This window comes from Lepisma saccharinum, chromosome 18 (assembly GCF_977018435.1).
Source record: "Lepisma saccharinum chromosome 18, izLepSacc3.1, whole genome shotgun sequence".
NCBI classification, from domain to species: domain Eukaryota; kingdom Metazoa; phylum Arthropoda; class Insecta; order Zygentoma; family Lepismatidae; genus Lepisma; species Lepisma saccharinum.
The window spans coordinates 46,713,416-46,733,407 of NC_139246.1; the positions used below are offsets into that span (position 1 = coordinate 46,713,416).

The window sequence follows — 19,992 nt, forward strand, 5'->3', positions numbered from 1 at the left end:
ATGGACCACCCTGTATGTGTGCGTGTGGGTGTGTGCGATTAGCCTCATCAGCTTCGTAGGCCAGTGGATGTCAGTACCTTTCGTGTCAAGGTAATACATATTTCTTCATGTAATATACACCACATTATGAAGAACATACAGGGTGAGCATAAAATCTTTCCCTGATTACAAACTTTTATTGCTAAAGAACTATGATAGATACAGATATGCGGTTTGTTGGAAATTGTGGCTTAACTCATAATGTTTTGTTAACAGTACACTTCAGTACACCTCGACATGTGTTCCCTTTGTTGCCCTTAGAACGTCTAGGCGATACTCAATTTCTCTTCATGTCTTTCTTTGCCAACATCTCTTCCGTCAGCGTCTCTATAGCAACCCATATTCGAGTCTGAAGAGTTTGCATATCAGGAACTGGTGAACAAAACGCTGTGTCCTGAACGTAAACCCATAAAAAAGTCAAGAGGAGTTATGTCCGGCAAACGCGGTGGCTATGATATGGGAATCAGAATAAGAATCAGACGAAACAAAGAAATGGAAAAAACAACTTTATGCTTTGCACTACTTATTGTCATAGGTTTTATTTGCCTATCTACAGTGGAAGTTGAGATATAAATATTCATAATCAGGGAAAGACTTTATGCTCACCCTGTATTTCGTCACAAATAGTAAATTTTGATAGTAAACTATTAATTGTGATAGGATATTTGAATGCAACTTGGTGCTTGCAATAGTATAACAAAGCCATATACAATTCAGTGAAACTTACGTGGACTAGCATGTACTGTATTTTTTCCATGCACTTGTGTCACGTCCTCCGACACCTCGCGTCCCTGTCTGCCAGAACTGAAGTTCGCTTCTGTTGGGCCCCTAGTCACGTGGGCATTCAGGGGAACCAAGCAGCCGATGCTGATGCAGATGGAATGTTCTCGTCCACCTTTTGCCAGCCAGGGACCCGCAGGATGTGTTTCGTTGCTCCCTTCTTGACACGTGGCAGGAAGAGTGGGACGAGTTAACGAGAAACAAGCTTCGCGCTATCAAGACCACCATTGGTGCATGACGTTCCTGACATCGTTGCTTGAGAAGAGGTCATTTGAACTCGCCTTCGTATTGGCCACAGCCGTCTGAAGCATCGTCATTTGCTGCAAGGGCTAGACCCTCTGATGTGACGGCATGTTCTTCTCGGTGCCGGTTTTAATTTCCTCAGACAGATTTTTAACCTTTCCATCGATTTATCATCAATGTTATTAGACGATGAAAATGTTTTAACTACTTTTTCTGCTTTTTTAGCAGACCTGGCCTCTTCCACTGTGAGGAAGTTATTAGTGTATCTACCTTTTTAATGGGTTGTGTACGTTCCTTCAAAACCATGCACTATTAAGGGCTCTTGACACAACTTTTCTAGCTTTGATTGATTGAATTGATGCTTTTAAGTCCACTTTACGCACAGTAAGGCTAATCGAGACTGGACCTATAGTTAAAAAATAAAGAAGAAAAGGGAGGGGTATGCACTTAACACCCTGGTGCCTTTAAGATAAACCAACCAGGGCGTCATATCGCCGGAATTTTACGATTCCCCGTTTCCTCTTATTTTTATTATTTCATTGTTCAGTACAACACAATACAATGATACTACAAAACAATACAATATACTAGATTGAATATTCGGGTAAGCAGAATCATATACCAACTAATATTAGTAGTTAAGTTGAAAGTGGAAAAGAGAAGTAGGAGAAAAGGAAGAGAAAAAAATCGAGTTAGCTAATGAAAGGAAGTAAGAAAGTGAATCTACTGGAAGCCAATAAGAATGGGAGAAAGAAGAAAGAAAATAATAGAATAGTAATAAGTAAATTAATAATAATAATAATAATAATGAAGAGAATCTAACTGGGAATAATCATCAGTAGAATTATAGATGGTTATTGTTGATGATTGGATGCTCCTGGAATCTTCAGGATACTAGTCCTGGAGAACTTCAGGAAGTTTGGTTAAATGTTAATTCAGTCGTGGAATGTGCATGTGAACAAGTGGTAAAATATTATAATTTAGTTAAATTAGATGTTAGTTGTATGTTATCTGTATGTTACCTACAGTTGAAAGTGGTATCCGAACTACTATATGCCTCTACCGGTTATCGAACCCAGGACTCCTCGAATACAAGGCGACGACGCTAAGATTGCGCCATCGCGGAGGCCCTTTCTAACTTTGAGGTAAGGATTTTATATAGGGAGTTCTTTCACCGTATGCATTGACTACCTAACTAACTCTCTAGCCTTCATAAACACGAAGGTTTATGGCTGCAGCAACATAAGCTTTCCATCTGTCCTTATCCTGGATCAATCCGATATTTTCCATTCTTCCTACTGTACCTGCTATTCCCAGTCCAGGGACTTCCCGAAGAGATCCGAATGGGAGACTATTTTACCTCCGATGTTGCTGATTCTTGGCAAAACGTTTTTACAGTGAAGAGTTGTCAGATACGTCTAACCCCCAATATGAATGGAGTACCACATCTCTCGTTGATCAGCTGGTGCCTCGGATCTAACTGGAAGGACCACTGAAGGGTGTTAAATGGCCATATCGACGCACCCAAAATTTTAAATTCATCATCATTCATACCTTTAACAAGTAGACTATTCTTCATCCACTGCAAGAATGAAGTTGATGTAAAAAAAACCATGCACTTCTGAGAAATAATTCCTTGCTTATATATTAATTGTAGTCTCATTTTGTCTATGAATACAGTGCTCGTAGCTGTACAACTCATAATACAGGTATAATGACCTACAACTTCAATATAGCAGATACGTTGAGTGGTATGATTTTTATCACAACCCTATATTCCAGATGTCATTCGAACGACCAATAGTATTTCTCATAATTAACGTTTATTTGCTTACATTAACTTCGATTAAATATCTGGGTAAATAATACTTCTTACTTACATCTCCAACTCACAAATGAACTACTGCATGTATTATAACTATATAACATGCTGAGGATTAAAAGTAATCGTTAAGGATGCAAGGCGAGTATCTAGATTTCGAAAACATTTCAGTCATACAATCTACTTATATTCAGTTATCATCGTTCAGTAATGTTTGTACTCTAAATTCTCCAAATTTCAAGAAAGCGTTATCATCAACTTATTTTCTTATATTTGAAAAGCAGCATGTCACACTTCTATACTAATAGTAGCGCCATCTCTTGCACGACTTTTCAAACAAAAACCAATTAAGACTTAGAACCACATTAATTCATATCTTTTTCACTACACAAATTTTGGTATGTGTGAAAGTCAAGTGTGAAGCTCCGTATTTTGGAGTTTCATACAAATGTTCCACATTGTTAAACGAGAAAGTAATAACAATGCCCTTCCTCCATTTTACTTAATTAGCTATGATATAGATAGAGGAAGTGTACCAAATGCGGGCTGCATCCTTAAAACAGGACTCCTGCATTTCTGCTCTGAATGATGCCGTAGCCTGGCGGAAATACATGGAGCTGGTAGCTTACGTTATTCTCGCATGCAGTGCTTGCGCCCTTGTTGATTACTGCATCTGTTGTTCTTCAATCAGCTAGTGAGTGATTTTGGCCAAGTGGAAAGTTTTATTACTCCCACGTTTAATTGCTGTACTTCGGTCATTTGAGAGACAAATGCATCAGTTCGTCTATATACTTAATCCTAAGTATAGGAGCTATCTTTGTATGTAATTGGGAAGTAATGGATGGGAATACATGAGAAATAATTATCATGAAACAATAACCCCTACCGGTCCTAAATTAGGCTCCCACGTCGTTCCTAAATTGGGCCCTTAGAATGCGTTTTCGCCCACATTCTAATCATGGAATTCTGGTACGGGTTCCAAGAGAATAGATATGACGAGAACAGGGGAGAAACTAAGAATGTGGAATCAAGATAAGAGGGCCATATACATTTTATACGAAAGAAAACGATGATCTTGAAGAAAGCTTGTAATACTGTCTCTTTAACATTTCAGAAAACGTTTTATTTTATTTCAAAGCCCTTTATGTGTCGGTTTTAAGCTTATATCACTATAATTTATGCTGTTGCTGCTTTTAATGGCCCACTTTAGGAACGTTTCTATTTTCAATCTTCAAAATTTCACCTCTTCGAGAACATATGATTTTCACAATGATGCCATATTTTTCTCGCTACGCGAGGAGACATACTAAATAAGTACATAAAATATTATTTCAGGCTTTAGTACAGTTTATTTTGGCTTCATGGTTTCCTTGATATGCGCCAAAAACAAAATGGGGGCCCGCATATGGTACACTTCCTCTACATATAGTGTCATCTTGGGATAGAAAGGAAGAGAATATCTGAAATTATAATATGTATAGTCTCTAAAGTACGCAGGAGGGGAACTATTGGGATTACAGCTCCACCCGAAATTTTGAGAATATCAACATTTTTAAAATGATAGCTGTATAAAACTCGAGAAAAGCAAAACTATTAATGCAAACTTCCCCTCTTAATATTACTCCCCAATAGTATTTTTATCTTTAGACAACTTTAAAACTTTACTTTTAAAAATTGTAATTACGAAATATTTTATAGTGTACCCATCCCATCCTGTGATATCCACTTCTACAGTTCCAGCCCCCTCCGAAAATAATCCTGTGTAGGTCAGTGTATGTAGTATGTATTACACTATTTATATTAAACATATTTATATTCACACAAGTATCAACACACATGCTTGGTCGTCGGCGCTTATAATAAAGTGTCACGGATTTTATACCCGGTGGAGACACATAGTGGTTAGGATCCCAGGTTAAGCTGTAGGTCCAGTCTCGATTAGCCTATCCCTGCACAAAGTGAACTTAAAACAAGGTTGAAAAACATGCTTCGAAAATCCCTATACATGGCTCAGAATAAATAAGCGTACGTAATACAGAACAAATATTTTATTTTATGTGCTTAAAAATATTTTGTAACAAGTATTACACAATTAACAATTTGTTTTTGTTACAAATTTACAGTATTTTTAACAACATTCATGGTGTATTTGTTGTAATACGAACTATCACAGACGGACATTTCACAAATCATAAAACAAAATAATTTATCAAATAAATTATGCAGCTGATAAATATAAATCCACCTATTGATTTTGCAATATAGCAATGTCACCCACAAATTTATGAGATTATTTAACAATAACAACAAAGAACTGAAATTAATTTATGAATTAGTTTCCATATTATTATTCCAGAACGCTGATATTTTATTTGCTTTACATTACAAATGTTTTGTTCATTATTCGATTTGTGATTCTGCTACAACTTAAGGCGTATAACTCTTTCCATTTCCCGCCAAATGCAATAACATTAGCTGAAGCTGATTGGCTGCCTGGCTCACGTGGTTGCTATTGTGTCAGAAATTTTGGCGGGAAGAAAAATATACTTCTCATATGAGTACCATGATGATTATTGTATATTAATATAAGATAATTTGACAAACATCTTTCTAAGAAGGAACTTGATATAATTTGTTATTCTTGAACTGCATGGAATACTGATTGTGTTCAGATGTAGGTTCAATACAAGATGTGGAATAATTTAAACATTCGGAAATGTGTGAGACTATTCCTGCAGTGATGGATAAATGAGATAAGTGGGTGGTCTGTAAACAATTGAACGCACGGGTGCATTGTAACCATTATAGGGATTGTATGGGTGTACTGGAGCGTTGTAACCGCCGAAAGGATGCGCTAAGGGATTATAGCGATTCACTGGGTTGTACCCACCATTGTAGCGGTTCAGCGCGTCGTACCCGCCATTGTAACGGTTCAACGCGTCGTACCCACCATTGTAACGGTTAATCGGGTCGTACCCGCCATTGTAACGGTTCAGGGTTTGCCCTAGTGGGTTGTAACCAGCGTAAACCCCAATTCCTCCGTCAGTGACGATTGCTCCGTACCCACCGTACGCGCCGTATGGCCCGTACCCGCCGTATGCTCCGTAGCCAAGCCTCGTCGATGCGGTCTGCTGCTGCTGTTGCTGTTGGTTGCTGTCGTCACTAACAAATATGGCCGGGTTGACACCTGCGATGGCAGTTCCTACTGGTTGAGCCACGGCCAGGCCTCCTGGACCCACAACGGCCGTGGCAACGGGTCTGGAAGCAGCCACCCCACCAGGACCAGCAATGGCCAGGCCAACAGGGCGCGCCTGGGCAATGGAGGATCCAGGAGGGGGTTGAACCGTCTCGACACCCTCCTCCCCTTCATCGTCACCCTCTTCCTTGCCCTGGTCGTATCCGGGTTGCTTGTACCCCTTGAAGATCTGCGAGAAGTCTGGGTAGGGAGCGTATCTACTGGGGTACTGTTGCTGGAACGGGTACGCCTGTTGTTGTGGGTAGTAGTAGTTGTTAGGAAGATAGTACACCAGCAATGGGGTGTTCGTTCTTTCAGGTAGGCTCTGATCGGCTAGTCTGTTTTCCAAACTGGCGATGGTCCTCACGGAACTCTCAAGTGCTTGGTCCTTCTTCACAACGGAGTTTTCTGCCTTCTTGTCTTGCAATAGCAGCGACCTCTCTTCTGGTTCATTGCTGTGGAAACGAAACAACATCATTAATAGACAACAAAGAAATGTAAAAATGAAACAACAAAATAAGTATTACGCTACAGAAGAACTGGATAAACCCTTTTTGCACCTCAAATCAAATAACAGATGCAATGAGTGACAGCACCAGAGAAAGTGTGTTGGGAAGAGAGAGGTAGATAGTCAAATTTCATTTTCCTCTCACTACCATACAAACTAGTTTTTTTTCGGGGAGCAGTAGATGGATGTTTCTTGCGAGAGTCCTTTCATCAATTTCACCATATTATCACTCATCTCACCGTAATGATTTGCCAAAAGAGGCAGAAAAGTTAAGTAAAATAACATAATTCAAAAAATCAATCAAGCCGCTAGAACGAAAGATTACATGGTTGCCAACAGGGTAGTTAAAGGTCTAGGAATTTTAAATAAATTCAATTCCCGTCCGGAGAGAAAATCAGCAAGTGCAAATGGGTTCTAGACGGTAAAGAACCTTTTTTATTTTTAAAGTATTTCAATTCGATCCAGGAACTTTTTTTCCGGATAAATTTAACTACGGTTCACGAAACATTTTTCAATGAAACAATACGCTACTTGTACCGAATTTAAATTGTGAGAGAATTAAGGTTCCGGTCCAGCAGCGAATCCAAATAGAACTCATTAGAAAATATCGGTTCCTGGAGCTTGAACAACCATGGTTGCCAAGCGCTTTGCGATTTTAGTTCACCAAGTGCGACTATGTTATTTTGAGTGTTAGAACGTGCTGAATTACAATGAATAGAAACGTAGAGATGACAATGGTGTGTATCATATTGTAAAATTATTACTATTATTGCTTCTATAAGTTCGATGGTAAGATAGCTGTGCCTAGTATATATAGAAATAGTACATAACTATTAATTAATATACGGAAGATCTTACATTGACACTTAGATATTAAATTAAATTCCCTTTAAAGTTACGGTGATTTGTTTCTGAATTGCAAAGAATTTATGCTAAACTTAATTCTATAATTTGAAAATTACAAATTTTGTTAGTTCAACGACTTATAGAAGTTATGAACGTGCAGTGATTTTAGCCCCATCTATCGAGTGATTCACACCAATCTGTACACCATACACCTTATAGTTGACTATAATATTCTAACTGATAACTAATGGTTAATGTTGATTTCAATAACTTTGGTGCACATTATAGCCACGTTGTATATGCAAGCCTGGGCATATTATTAATACAGGGAATTGGATTTTTCCAAATCCTATTAGATAATTCTGATGATAGCGTTCGACAGGAACCTTGAGCTTAGAAATGTAATGCGTACAATAAAGTCAAAACAACTTAACTAAGATACATGTGAACTGTGTAAGTACAGAGCATTCCCTAACATTTGCTGTGGCAAGCGGCCCGGCGTTAGCGCTTGTCTTTCGCGGTGAACGGGGTCCGCGACAGTCGCACGCTACAGTCTGTTTTTTTATCGTTCTCCCTGCCTTCGCTCTCTTTCCCTTTCTGTTGACGTTGCAGACTGACGCCAGTATAATCCTTCCTCGGAAATTGTGTTGTGTTGTGTCCGTGTGTAGAAGATTGTGGCTTAATATGTCACCACAGAAGTTTACATTACAACAAAGGATTTATCTTGTCGAGTGTTACTTCGGAAAGAGGAATTGTGAAGTGCGACGACGTTTTGCAACGAAATTTCCTGGTGTTTCCGTTCCACATAGGACCACTATATTAAACCTCGTAAAAAAGTTGAGTAACAGGGTCAGTTCGGAATAAAAGTGGAAAGAAAAACCCACGTGTACTTACTGAGGAAAAACTCGACGAGATAGGACAAAGGTTAGAACAGTCTCCTCGGAAATCTGCGCCTCTCACATGAAACGGGTGTTTCAAAAACCCTCTAGGTTCCCCGATTTGTCAGCCTGCGATTTTTATTTATGGGGAAATCTAAAGAATAAAGTATACAAAGACAATACGCACACCATCCGTGAGTTAAAAAAGAGTATTGTACGAGAAATCGGGAGAATTCCAGTAGACGAACTTGTATGTGTAAATGCCAATTTCCTTCGGAGATGCCAGGAATGTGTTGCAGCAGAGGGACAGCATTTTCAACACCTTCTGTAGTCAAGGTTACTACACAATATGAAAACTGTAATTTTAATAACCGACTCTACCGACTGTCGCGGACCCCGTTCGCCGGGAAAGACAAGCGCAGACGCCGGGCCGCTTGCCGCTGAGTTTCGTAGCGAATGTCAGGGAATGCTCTGTAGCTACTGTATATTTTGTCGACAAGTTGAACTAAGAATAAATAAAAAGACACACAACCACTTCTCATTAGTCACATTATTTTATTTGCATGGGCTTCATTCTTACAGGAAATGAATTTAAGTACATATATTGTTACTTATACAGAATACGGAGAGAGGGCGCGAATATTTTCTGTAGGGAAGTAAAATTATATCTTGATATACACTAAAATACATATTCCGAAAAAAAAAGTTTATGTAGCTAGTTTTTATTATGGTAAAGATGGTGGACTGTTGTGATTTTGTGGATTCGAAACGGTTTTTTTATTCTCTTCCCCATGGACCTCCTACTTATCTTTAGCAGCAACTATAATTGATTCGGCAGGTTTAAGAAGGGAATGAAGACCAAAAAATTGAAAAAATGACCTATTGTACTTGAGTGTGAAGCGTGAGTATGAAGAAATATATCAAAAGCAGTCACTAGAGGAAGATAAAGATTCCTGAAATGAACATAAGGTGTAAGAAGGAAATGCATCCATTCGTTCTTGCAGTGTGACAAGAACTTTGGCATTGTAAAACGCAAACTAAGGAGGAAGGACCGAATATACACACCTGAGGACTATAATGACATGATAAGAAGTGCGAAAAAAGACCGGCTACTCAGTGACAAACATTGCGCCCGTAAACATATTGGACTTTAAGAACTGGTGGCCCAAGTATTTCAAGAAGTCCACGAAATCCGTTGAGAAAACGGAGACCTTTTCCGTGTCGAAATACCGACATCTGCAGTATGATTCCTCCAGTACAGGTAACGTAGCGGTTTGCGAGTTTATTGATGGATTTGACAAGAAGAGTTTCCTGCTGCAAGAACCAGGTGCTGCTGTGACAATCCCCACGGATGCAGCTTACAATGCCACATTACCAATTAACGAAAAAAAAATGTGAATGATGTTAGGAAAATCATCCTCTACATTCCAGACGACAAAAAACCTTTCTACGACGTCATGGTAACTGGGCCTACAACTTCTCACCACGATGAAGATCAGTCGATGGATTAATGACTGTCTGTTGTTTGACTTGCCTTCAAATTTCCAAAATTTGGACATTCTTTTGTATTATTCATTCCATTGTGCACTTTCGTGTTGTGAACTACACGAGAATATATTTTCTTTTCCATTGTACACTTTATTTCCGTTTTTCCCCCAGCAAAAACTTCATACGTTTTAAGAAGGAAATAAATCCACCACCTCTTTTTACATTTTATACAAGTTCTGGTTACATGTACATTGTTTTTCACGTACTCCACCATACCTACACAGGGTTCTCACGTTCCAGTACGAATTTTGCTGTTCTTGGACGCACACTCTACCACTTATACAGTATTTTTTTATTTCCCACAAATTTACTTTTTGGACTTATTCCCTTCTTAAACCTTCCAATTCAATTTGAATCTCAAATTAATTTTTCTGTGTGACTCTAAGCTTAACGGCTCTACCGTGTTCCGATACAGGGGTGTAAGGGGTTGCACCCTGGACTGCAGCCTAACGAGGCTCTGGCGACTGGCCCCATGGACAGTATAATTCTGTATCGTCCTTTGTTTTGTCCTTATTTGTGCTTAGCGCTTTTTTCAGCATCAGCTTTTAACCAAGGTAAGGAAATTTTAGTTTTCAGACAAGCTTTTATTTTTGTTATGATAAGGGGCTGGACACCGTATAGTGTGACGGGTGCAAAATAGCCTCAGTGCTGACGAACCCAAAATATTTTGATCCAAATTTTAATCCAAAAAGTGTTCCAGTACAAAGAAAATGAAGATTTAAATTGATTACATTACACATATTTTTTAAATATTTTTCTTGTCTGTCTTAAAATAAGAATTATTGAATACAATTACCCTTGGTCACTGAACACTGCCATTAAAGCACATAGGGTAGGGTCTCACATATCCTCGATCACGTGGTGAGAACGTATTGGCCCACTTTACCTCTCAGAGTCTACCCAAATACCATTGATGGGAGGCTGGGCCAATCCCAGAGTCGGTTGCACAGGGATAATAATAAAATAATCATTCCTGTGTTCACCCACCCCGGAAGTCAAGCTCAACTCTCGGATTAAAAATTACAGATACTCGAGTTCGGACTTCAATTAAAAATTAACCAGTATACCTACATATGAACGAGTAACGTCAAAATTTAGCTTATTCAATTCTGCGTTAATTTATGCTATCAAATTTTGTTTCCATTATTCCTTCTATTTTCTACTGTCGTGAGAACAAAAATAGTACAATTTTTTTAGTTTTGCAAACGATAGCTCTCTTTGAAATTTTATATAAAAAAACGGTTTATCCGATCGTGACGAAATTTTAATACTGTGCAGGCAGGAAGATTTTAAACACATTCCTTAATTTTCAGATTTTTAAAATGTATCAATAAACCGTTCTTATCAATTTTGCGAAACAGCTTTTCTTAGTATTGGATACTCCTACAAATACAACATTGGTCTTGTTTGAAGCTCTTTGCATCTGTTTTTAAAATGCATTACCGTTGTCAATTCAGATTACAAAACCGATATTATAGAGATTTTTATTCAACAGAGTAAAGTTGTACGTGCAACGTGGCAACACCGCTCGCACTGACTCGCAGTGACAGCCCGAAGTTTTCACGGTTCAACGGACATCGCTGTGTGCGTGTTGCCACATAAAAAATGGTTAGCAGCATAGATTAAGGTAGAATTGAACAAGTTACATGTTGATGTAATTGATTTTTATGTAGGTTTACTGGTTAATTTTTAGTTGGAGTCCAAACTCAAGTATCTTTAATTGTTAATCCGACAGTAGTCTCCAAGCTTACAGTGAGACGCCATAGTGATAGTAACTCGAGAAACAGCGCAGGATCTTTTCCAAGAACTGTTCGTGACTGTACGCTAGTTTTGGCACGAAGAATCATCAAAAACATAATCTCCTTTGCATTATTCAAAACCGCCACCGCCGACTGTGATATCAAGGGAAAGTCATCCGTGATTCTGTCTCTGTCCAAGTTTTCTGTGACGTAATTATCATGCAACGAAGCCACGTGACTTGGCAGACGATGACGCCACGCCTTGTAGCGGATCATTCGAGCTAACGGTGCTTTTTACAGTTTTGTTCAAGTGTGTGGTGGCGCATTGCGAAAGATGCTATGTCATCAAACGTAGAGGATGATGTTAATGGACAGAATTCATAATACCATCTCGTATACACGTCTTGCGTAAGTAGTTTCTAGGAAGAATGGACTTGATGTAGGTTTCTGATCAACCAAATTCACACTGGGAGCACGTTAATATTTGGAATAGGCGATACGCGTATAATCACGGTAATGCGCTTTGTATATCTCAATCTTAAATTATGTAACCTTGAATGTACTTAATATATTCCGTCATCAATTTATATGTCTCAGTAGACAAAACTGATTGTAAAACAAATCTTCGAAAATTTTATATGTAAGAGTTCCTCAGTATAATGCAATTGCAAGCACAGTAATGAAATGCCGGCCTCCGTACGGAGTGGTTAGCTACAACGCTACAACGCCAGGAGTCCCGGGTTCGAATCCGGGCTGGGGCATGGGTGTTTGTGAGTGTCCATTCATCACATCATCACTCATCCCCATCTTCTCGATTAGCCAAAAGTGGCAGAAAAGTGAAGTCACATCAATCAGTAAGTCAAATTTAAACGATGTATTTAATATAGTCCTTCATTATTATAAATTACAATCAAGTAGCTGGCTATGTAAAAATAACATATTTGGTAATACCTTACATTTTCATTACTGATTATAGCTACATTATTATTATTATTTCTGCTATGCATGTATATTTTGCGCACAGTGTTGTAAAAAGGTGTTGATGTGTTCACAACATTTAAATGAATAAATTTCAACTCAATACAATTCAGTATAGAAAAAAATAGCCAATATTGGGCGGTTGTAGATACCATGGAAACATTTTTTTAAATATTTTTGAAATCTTACCTATGTCTCTCCTGTATCTCTTTGGATAAATGGACTAAAATTTTCATTAGGAATTTTAGTTTGTACATCTTCAATTGTCACTTAACTTTACTTCTATTCTTATATAGCCTTTCATTAGATCAATATACCTATTTTGCAGCGCCGTATACTGAGACCAATATCTCGGTTATCTCACTATGTCACGTGGTCCTAGGCTATGAATAGAAATAAATTTACCAACTCCTAAGAAATCAGGTTGCCAACTCATAAGTAATCAGGTTGCCAACTCATAACAAATCAGGTTGTCAACTCATAAGAAATCAGGTTACCAACTCATAGAAAATCAAGTTGCCAACCCGTAAGAAATCAGGTTGCCAACTCATAGGAAATGAGGTTACCAACTCATAATAAATTAGGTTGTCAACTCTAGAATCAGCATCATTATCTCACTGATATGAATAATAATATCTACAATTTCTGATGGATTTTTCTCCTGTATTTTATTCTCTAGACTTCAGGCTTTGCAAATGGCCTAGCTACACTAGAATATACGCTCCTGCTATTTTGTTATTAGTGATATTACAATGGATAATCGTTTGTTAATGTTTAATATATTGTTTACGAGAGAGAGTCAAATATTAGCATTAACGTGTTCTTTTCGAGTAGATTTCAGCATGTTCGGTTTCAAAAGTTTGATTTATACATATTTTCAAGTGTGAGTTAGCGCCTGTATACCTCAAGAAGAAGAACCTTTAGTATGCACATGCAGTCACTTGCGCCACTCCGAGGACCTTTCCACCCATCTGCCTATGAACTGAGGCCATTGTCGAACTTTCTCCTCTATTTGTAAACTTGCGGGTGAGGTAAGCATGCGCAGAGATATTGAATTTTCATTTGCCGAGAAATTTCTAAGTTATAGGCTTCCAGAGGGCAAGGAAACACTGCTTTTCACATCTTTAAAATCACTAAAATTGTGTTTTCAAGCTTACTTTATCAGTATTGTAACCTTGAGGTTGTCTTGTAATAAACAGGTGATACCTCATTTATATTTGAGGTGTATGTAGTCTATCCTATAAATTTTGTCAGACTTTTAATGTTTTTATTTTACTCTTCCTCGTATATGGAAACATGTAATAAGTAGGGCTCAGATAATTATGCATTTTGCATATTGCATATGCAAATGCATATTTCAGGATTTTTAACTAAAAATGCATATTTCATATGCAGGTGCATATTTGTATGAAAATAAGTTGATGATGTGCATATTTTTATACCCACAACCAACTCCGAGCATATACTGTATTTATTTTTCTTCTCCTCGCTTCTCTTCTCTTTCCTTTATCTTTTCTCTGTCTTTCTTCTTTCCTTTTTCCTGGATTGTATGAAATATGGCAAGTACGTTTTGCCTGAAAGATTCCATTCGTCGATTAGTAAACAAAGGGTTACAACTTCAAACAAGCATCAAAATTATAGAAGACGTTAAAGAGGCCCTCGCCCAGGTTGAAGATCCTGTGTATGTACAGGAATTGGATGCAGTATTGAAAAAGAACAGTGGGTATGCAACAATGGTGAAAGTTTGCAAAATTCTGCATACAAATTAACGTGTGGATGATCTAAAACTTGATGTGTCTGACTTGATGTATCTGACACTTCAGAGACTTGACTTCAGGACATTCCTCAGTCTTTCAGAATACTCTGAAATATATAGGTTTACTGAAACAATTTAATTTTCACAAAATAAACTTTACTCGACATTTAGATGCTTTTAGTTTCTAAAAATAACTTTATATAAACATTTTTTGCCTTTGACGGGCGTGACAAATTTTTTGACGGGTATGACGTCACGTACGATATTTACTTTGTAGGACTATAGAACAATGTAATGGTTAAGAAAATTATCATAAATATATTACAGTATTCAAAGTAAGGTTTGTTTGTTCCCCAAGGCTCTAACCTTGGTCCCTTATTCTTTCTCATGTGCATAAATGATCTTCACGAACATCTGAATCAATCGGGTAAACTACTTTTTGCGGACGATTTAAAAATATACAAAAGAATTTGCAGTTACAGTGACTGTACCGAGTTACAAGCGGACATAAATAGTCTTGTGGAATGGTGCGAAAGCAACAAACTAATCTTAAATAGCGAAAAATGTTACCAAATGTCATATACTCGAAACACTACATCAATAAAATACGACTATTGCATAAATAAACAAAAATTAAAACGGGTAGAAACAATCAAAGATCTAGGAGTTCTGTTTGATTCTAAACTTACATTTCACGCGCACGTTAACTTTGTAACAAACGAGGCTTACAGACTTCTGGGATTTATAATGCGTACATGCAAAGAGTTCAAAAATGTCGGAAGCTTAATGATGCTTTATAATGCTTACGTTAGAGTGAAAACTGAATACGCAAGCATAGTGTGGCACCCTCAAACCCAGCAAGATATAAACAAAATAGAACAAATTCAAAGTAAATTCTTAAGACACTTAAAGTACAAACTAGATGGTATATACCCTCAAATGGAATCCCGTGAGAACCTTCTCAGATATTTTAACCTAACAACTCTCAACAACAGACGCATCATGCATCAGCTCATTTTCCTCCACAAAATTTTAAATAATCTCATTGAAGCTCCTTTCACCCTGTCACAGCTCGACTTCTACGTCCCCTCAAGCAAATTACGACCAAGAAGGCAACTCTTCAGCCTCCGTCGTAATAGAACCAACGCTCTGACAATATCCCCAATTTGGAATATGTGTAAAACATTTAATGATACCATCAAAAGTGAAAACAGTGTGGACTTATCTTGCGCGACCGCAATTTTGAAAAGGAATATACTAAAATTACATAAATTACGATAGAACCTAAGATTTATATGTTTGTTAAATGTTTTCTGTCTATATATTACATTCATCTGTGCAATTTTTCAATAATGTTATCACAAAATTATTGTATAATGAACGCCATTAATGGGTAATATACCTGTTGCGTTCAATTTCTGAAATAAATAAATAAATAAACAAATGAAGTAGAATACTTCAGTGCTTAAGATATATAAGACAATTAGAACGAAATTAGAATTAATTTAGTTTTCTTATAGTATGATCATAATGAAACTAAATTAAGTGGAACATTTAATATAAAAAGTAATAGATTTGAAATAATATGTTATTAGAAGCCATGGAACTAATGTTTGTATACATAATTCCAAATTTTGCATAGTTTTCCCTTTTTATTTATTTATTTTAATGAAATTTCCAGTACAGCAAAAGCCATTTTAAACCAGAAAGAATCATCAGTAAAACAATAGACTAAGATTAAAAACACAAAAAAGGGTAACATAAAATAAACAAAAATAAACAAGTCAAACATTACCAAGGGAAACAGACCAGTTTCACAATAGCATTACGTATATACAATTTTTTCTATGTTGGTGATAAAAGATGAATATGAACTGAATATCTATTTGGTTTGAGATGATGTTGAACTGATTCGGTAGCCTATGGAATAGTGATCGTTGTATGAGTGAGAGCCTGGGAGTTGTTGTGTGGAAATTTCATATAAAATAATATTTTCAACAAAAATTAATTAACCTTGTTTGTTCACTGTCACACGAAATGGCTCATTTCAAGTTCAAGTTTCATAACTGCTTTTCGTCTAAGGTCCAAGTCACCTATGTTTATGTGTAAAGGAAATTTCTGTGTATTGAACACATTTAAAGAATGAAAATCATGTTTCATGAACTCTACAAATCATATAGAGTTACTTAGTTCAGCTCACGTTAAGAATAATTGTTTCCTTATCGACATTCATTTCGTAAGAAAAAGCAAACGTATGTCCATTTGGAGTAACACATTACTAGGGAGAGTCAAAGGTCGAACCTGAGTCTAGAGCATGCAGTTCTTTTCTGTAACCACTCAGCTACTGAGATAGTCCAGGATTTGAATCACGCCTTTTTCTATCGCTGTTTATGCATGAACCGGTTTGCAGTTAATAAATCCGATATTCGAAATGATTAAAGACTTACCTCCTATCACCAATTTAGTGTATTTAGAGTGGCCTTATTTTGTTATTGTGCCCCAAGACAGCGGCCTGTTTAGCGGACGAAAACACGCCGCTTGCCGGCGAAATCGGCTTCAACTCCAGCATCTAGTGCATTTTATAGCTTTCCAAGCCAAACTATACTCAAGGTTCTCTTGGGCCTCCCCGATGGCGCAGTGGTAGCGTCGTCGCCTTGTAATCAAGGGTTCCCGGATTCGATATCCGGTGGGGGCACATAGTGGTTCGCATCCCACTTTAAACTGTAGGTCCAGTCCCGATTAGCCTTACTGTGCATAAAGTTGACTTAAAACACCAAATCACTCACTCAAGTTTCTGTTCGGTAAGAACACTGCAAACACTGCAATGGAAGCTAACTCTGATTGCCGACATGGTATAGAGAACATATCTATGTAGTCGAACGTGGCACTGCTCGGTCTGCCCCGAATGTCAGTATTTGCTTTCATACGGACGAATGTGTGAGGACAAGGTGCAAAACTGGGAGGGGGCAAGTACAGTTTACTTTCCCTTGGTAGATAAGGTTTAGCATAGTGCGTGTGTGTGTGTGGAAGGGGCACCACTGATTTGAGTATTGATGTGTTTTTAGTGTTGTTATAATGGCGCTTCATGAGTACACTTTAGAATTTAAAAAAATATTTACAATTCTTATGTGAAAACAAACTCGTTCAGAAGTATGAAGAGACTATTTTTAAGGAAAGTTTCTAAAAAAATGTGTGGGAAATATGTGGCAGTAGAAGAAAATTATTTCCAATATGTTCTGTAACAAAAGTAGTGATTACTTGACTTGGAAGTATTTTAATTAATTAAAGTAATTGTATGTATGGGCTTGAGTTGGGGAAATATGCTATATCCGCCGGCAAGCAGCGTAATTTCAATCGCTACGCGGGTTGCGTTTGAGTGGCACAATGACCAAATAAATGAAAGCACTATACTTTAACCTGAGCTGGACTTATTTTCCGGAAAACAATGAACACAAGGTATGTCCAGGAACCTGGTGATAATGAGGCAGGAGATTATATTTCAACCTTGCTGTCCGCCCCCCCCCCCCTAAAAATAAAGCACGGCACTGAAGAACTAACCTTAATGTTATACATATCTATCACAATATGTATTTACCCCAATCCATTAACATCTATTCCATCACAAAGTAAGCTGTGAGCAACAGCGTATAGAATTAGGAGTAAAGTGATCTCTTATTAAATCACAAATCGCTTTCAGCATTTTAAACGAACATATCTATGTCTGTCTCTTTTCAATGTTAAAATATGATTCCACTTCTTTTTACCTTTGACTTTTATGTATTTAATTAGTATTACTACACTGCCATCTATGGTAACAATATGAAGCAAGGAAGAACAAGAGGAGGAAATGTGGTAAGACTAGTTGAAAATTGGTGAATGTATTCTATGAATAGTCTTGAATAACACACTAAAGCGTGAGAAAAATTACATGGTGCCATCTTGGAAAAAACAGTTGCCATAGTGGATTGTTTTCGTTGGTAGCGTATTAACATCCTATAGCGTCGGATCTACGTGTGGTAGAAACATGAACTGTCAAACTGTCCTGTACTGAGAAAAAAAAGAGTTTAAAATCAGATTTTCGACTTTCTTGGTCATCTAATGGAAACATTCAGCCACAATTAATAGAGCGTTAAAAGAAACGAACATAAAACGAAGGATATCCCACCTGGAAAATAGGTTCACATGTTGGAGTTTTGTTCGAAATGCATTTGCAATGCGTAGCGTCCCATAAACGGTATGAATCATTTTGTGAGAGGGAGGCGAAGTATTTCGCACCAATTGTGAAAAATTATGTCCAAACTCTACTCAAAATACACTAAAAACATAAGTTTTTCAGTCAGCGTTCAAGGTAATTCATTTGTTTGTTTTCGGTCGAGTGCGATTGGGATCCAAAATTGTGGTGGGAGGTGCCAATACTGTAGGGGGGTGGCAAGGACAGTTTACTTTTCCTTTGTATTTGTGGTTTAGTATAGTGCGGGGGAAAAAGTGGCAAAAAGTTGGGGCAACTGCCCCCCATGCCCCCACCTAATCGCCGACACTGTTTCGTCCTCTTAGAACACATTCACCAATTTTCTTATCTTATTGTTCCTCACTTCGGCCAAATTATGTATATTGTTCCTATAATAATATTGGTAAAGTGGAATATATAGAAGTAGGTCCACAGGATAACTACTTTTTGGTGTTTGCAAATGTTCTCATTAATAGGTACGTTAGAAATCTCCACAAAATTAGCCGAACTCAACATTGAATTAAAGGCACCAGTGGCTGTTTTCCTGTATGTATGCAACCTTGCTGCCAAAATCCAGGGTTTCCACTGACTGATATTTGCTACCGGAAAACGAAGAAAAGTTGCACCCTAGAGACACTGTGTAGCCAGCCAATCAGTGCACGACTAACCTCTAGTAGTGCGTGTATGTGTGCCCCTGTAGGTCATTTACAACCTTACAAACTATATGCAATATAGGTAGGGATGGTGGCACGTGCTACTTCACAGTGCTGGAGCCTCCTTTGACATGATACTGTTTCCACAGGATATTATGGATTTAAGTATGCTTCCCGACAGAAGAAGTAAGTCACAGTGCTAACCGTGAATCTGTGATCCATGACTGCATGTACAGGGTGTATCAGAAGTGATAGCACAAACTGAAACGATGTAAAGTACACGAAAGTAGAAGCAAAAAGGTATCAGTAAACATGGGGTCAGAAAGGAACAGAACTGATTGTTTGTACACTTGGTATGCTTTGCACGTGTGAGGTGCCATAGTCCTTTTTAGTCACAAATAACAGAATTAAAAGGTTCACCTCACTAGACATTAGTGTTGCTTTAATTACCAAGGACTCTCTCTTGTACCGTACAGTGTGTTACATGTGCGGCAGTGTTCAGTTTTATACAAAGAAGCGTCGGAGTGTGCAAAGAAACAATGGTACGATGGGTGCAATCAATCAAGTCAGTGGTGGATCGTAACCATCCGCAATTATCTCGCAAATGGTTCGTTTGCAACCCCATGTTTACTGAGACTTTTTTTTGCTTCTACCGCTTGAGTTTGTTCTGTCACTCACTTCTGGTACACCCTGTAGACTATACAGGATAACATTTCAATTTTTTTCGGGGCTCATAGCG

The 19,992-nt window shown here is 37.8% G+C and overlaps 1 protein-coding gene across 1 annotated transcript in view; it reads right to left on the reverse strand.

The window, feature by feature from the left end:
- Window positions 1-4,914: 4,914 nt before the first annotated feature.
- The window catches only part of LOC146002556 (uncharacterized), a 42,033-nt gene continuing 26,955 nt past the window's right edge, over window positions 4,915-19,992 (reverse strand). The window contains exon 3 of the mRNA XM_083140486.1: window positions 4,915-6,574. Coding sequence (XP_082996612.1) covers window positions 5,611-6,574 — 964 coding nt within the window. The 3' untranslated portion in view covers window positions 4,915-5,610. The remainder of the gene's footprint in view (window positions 6,575-19,992) is intronic.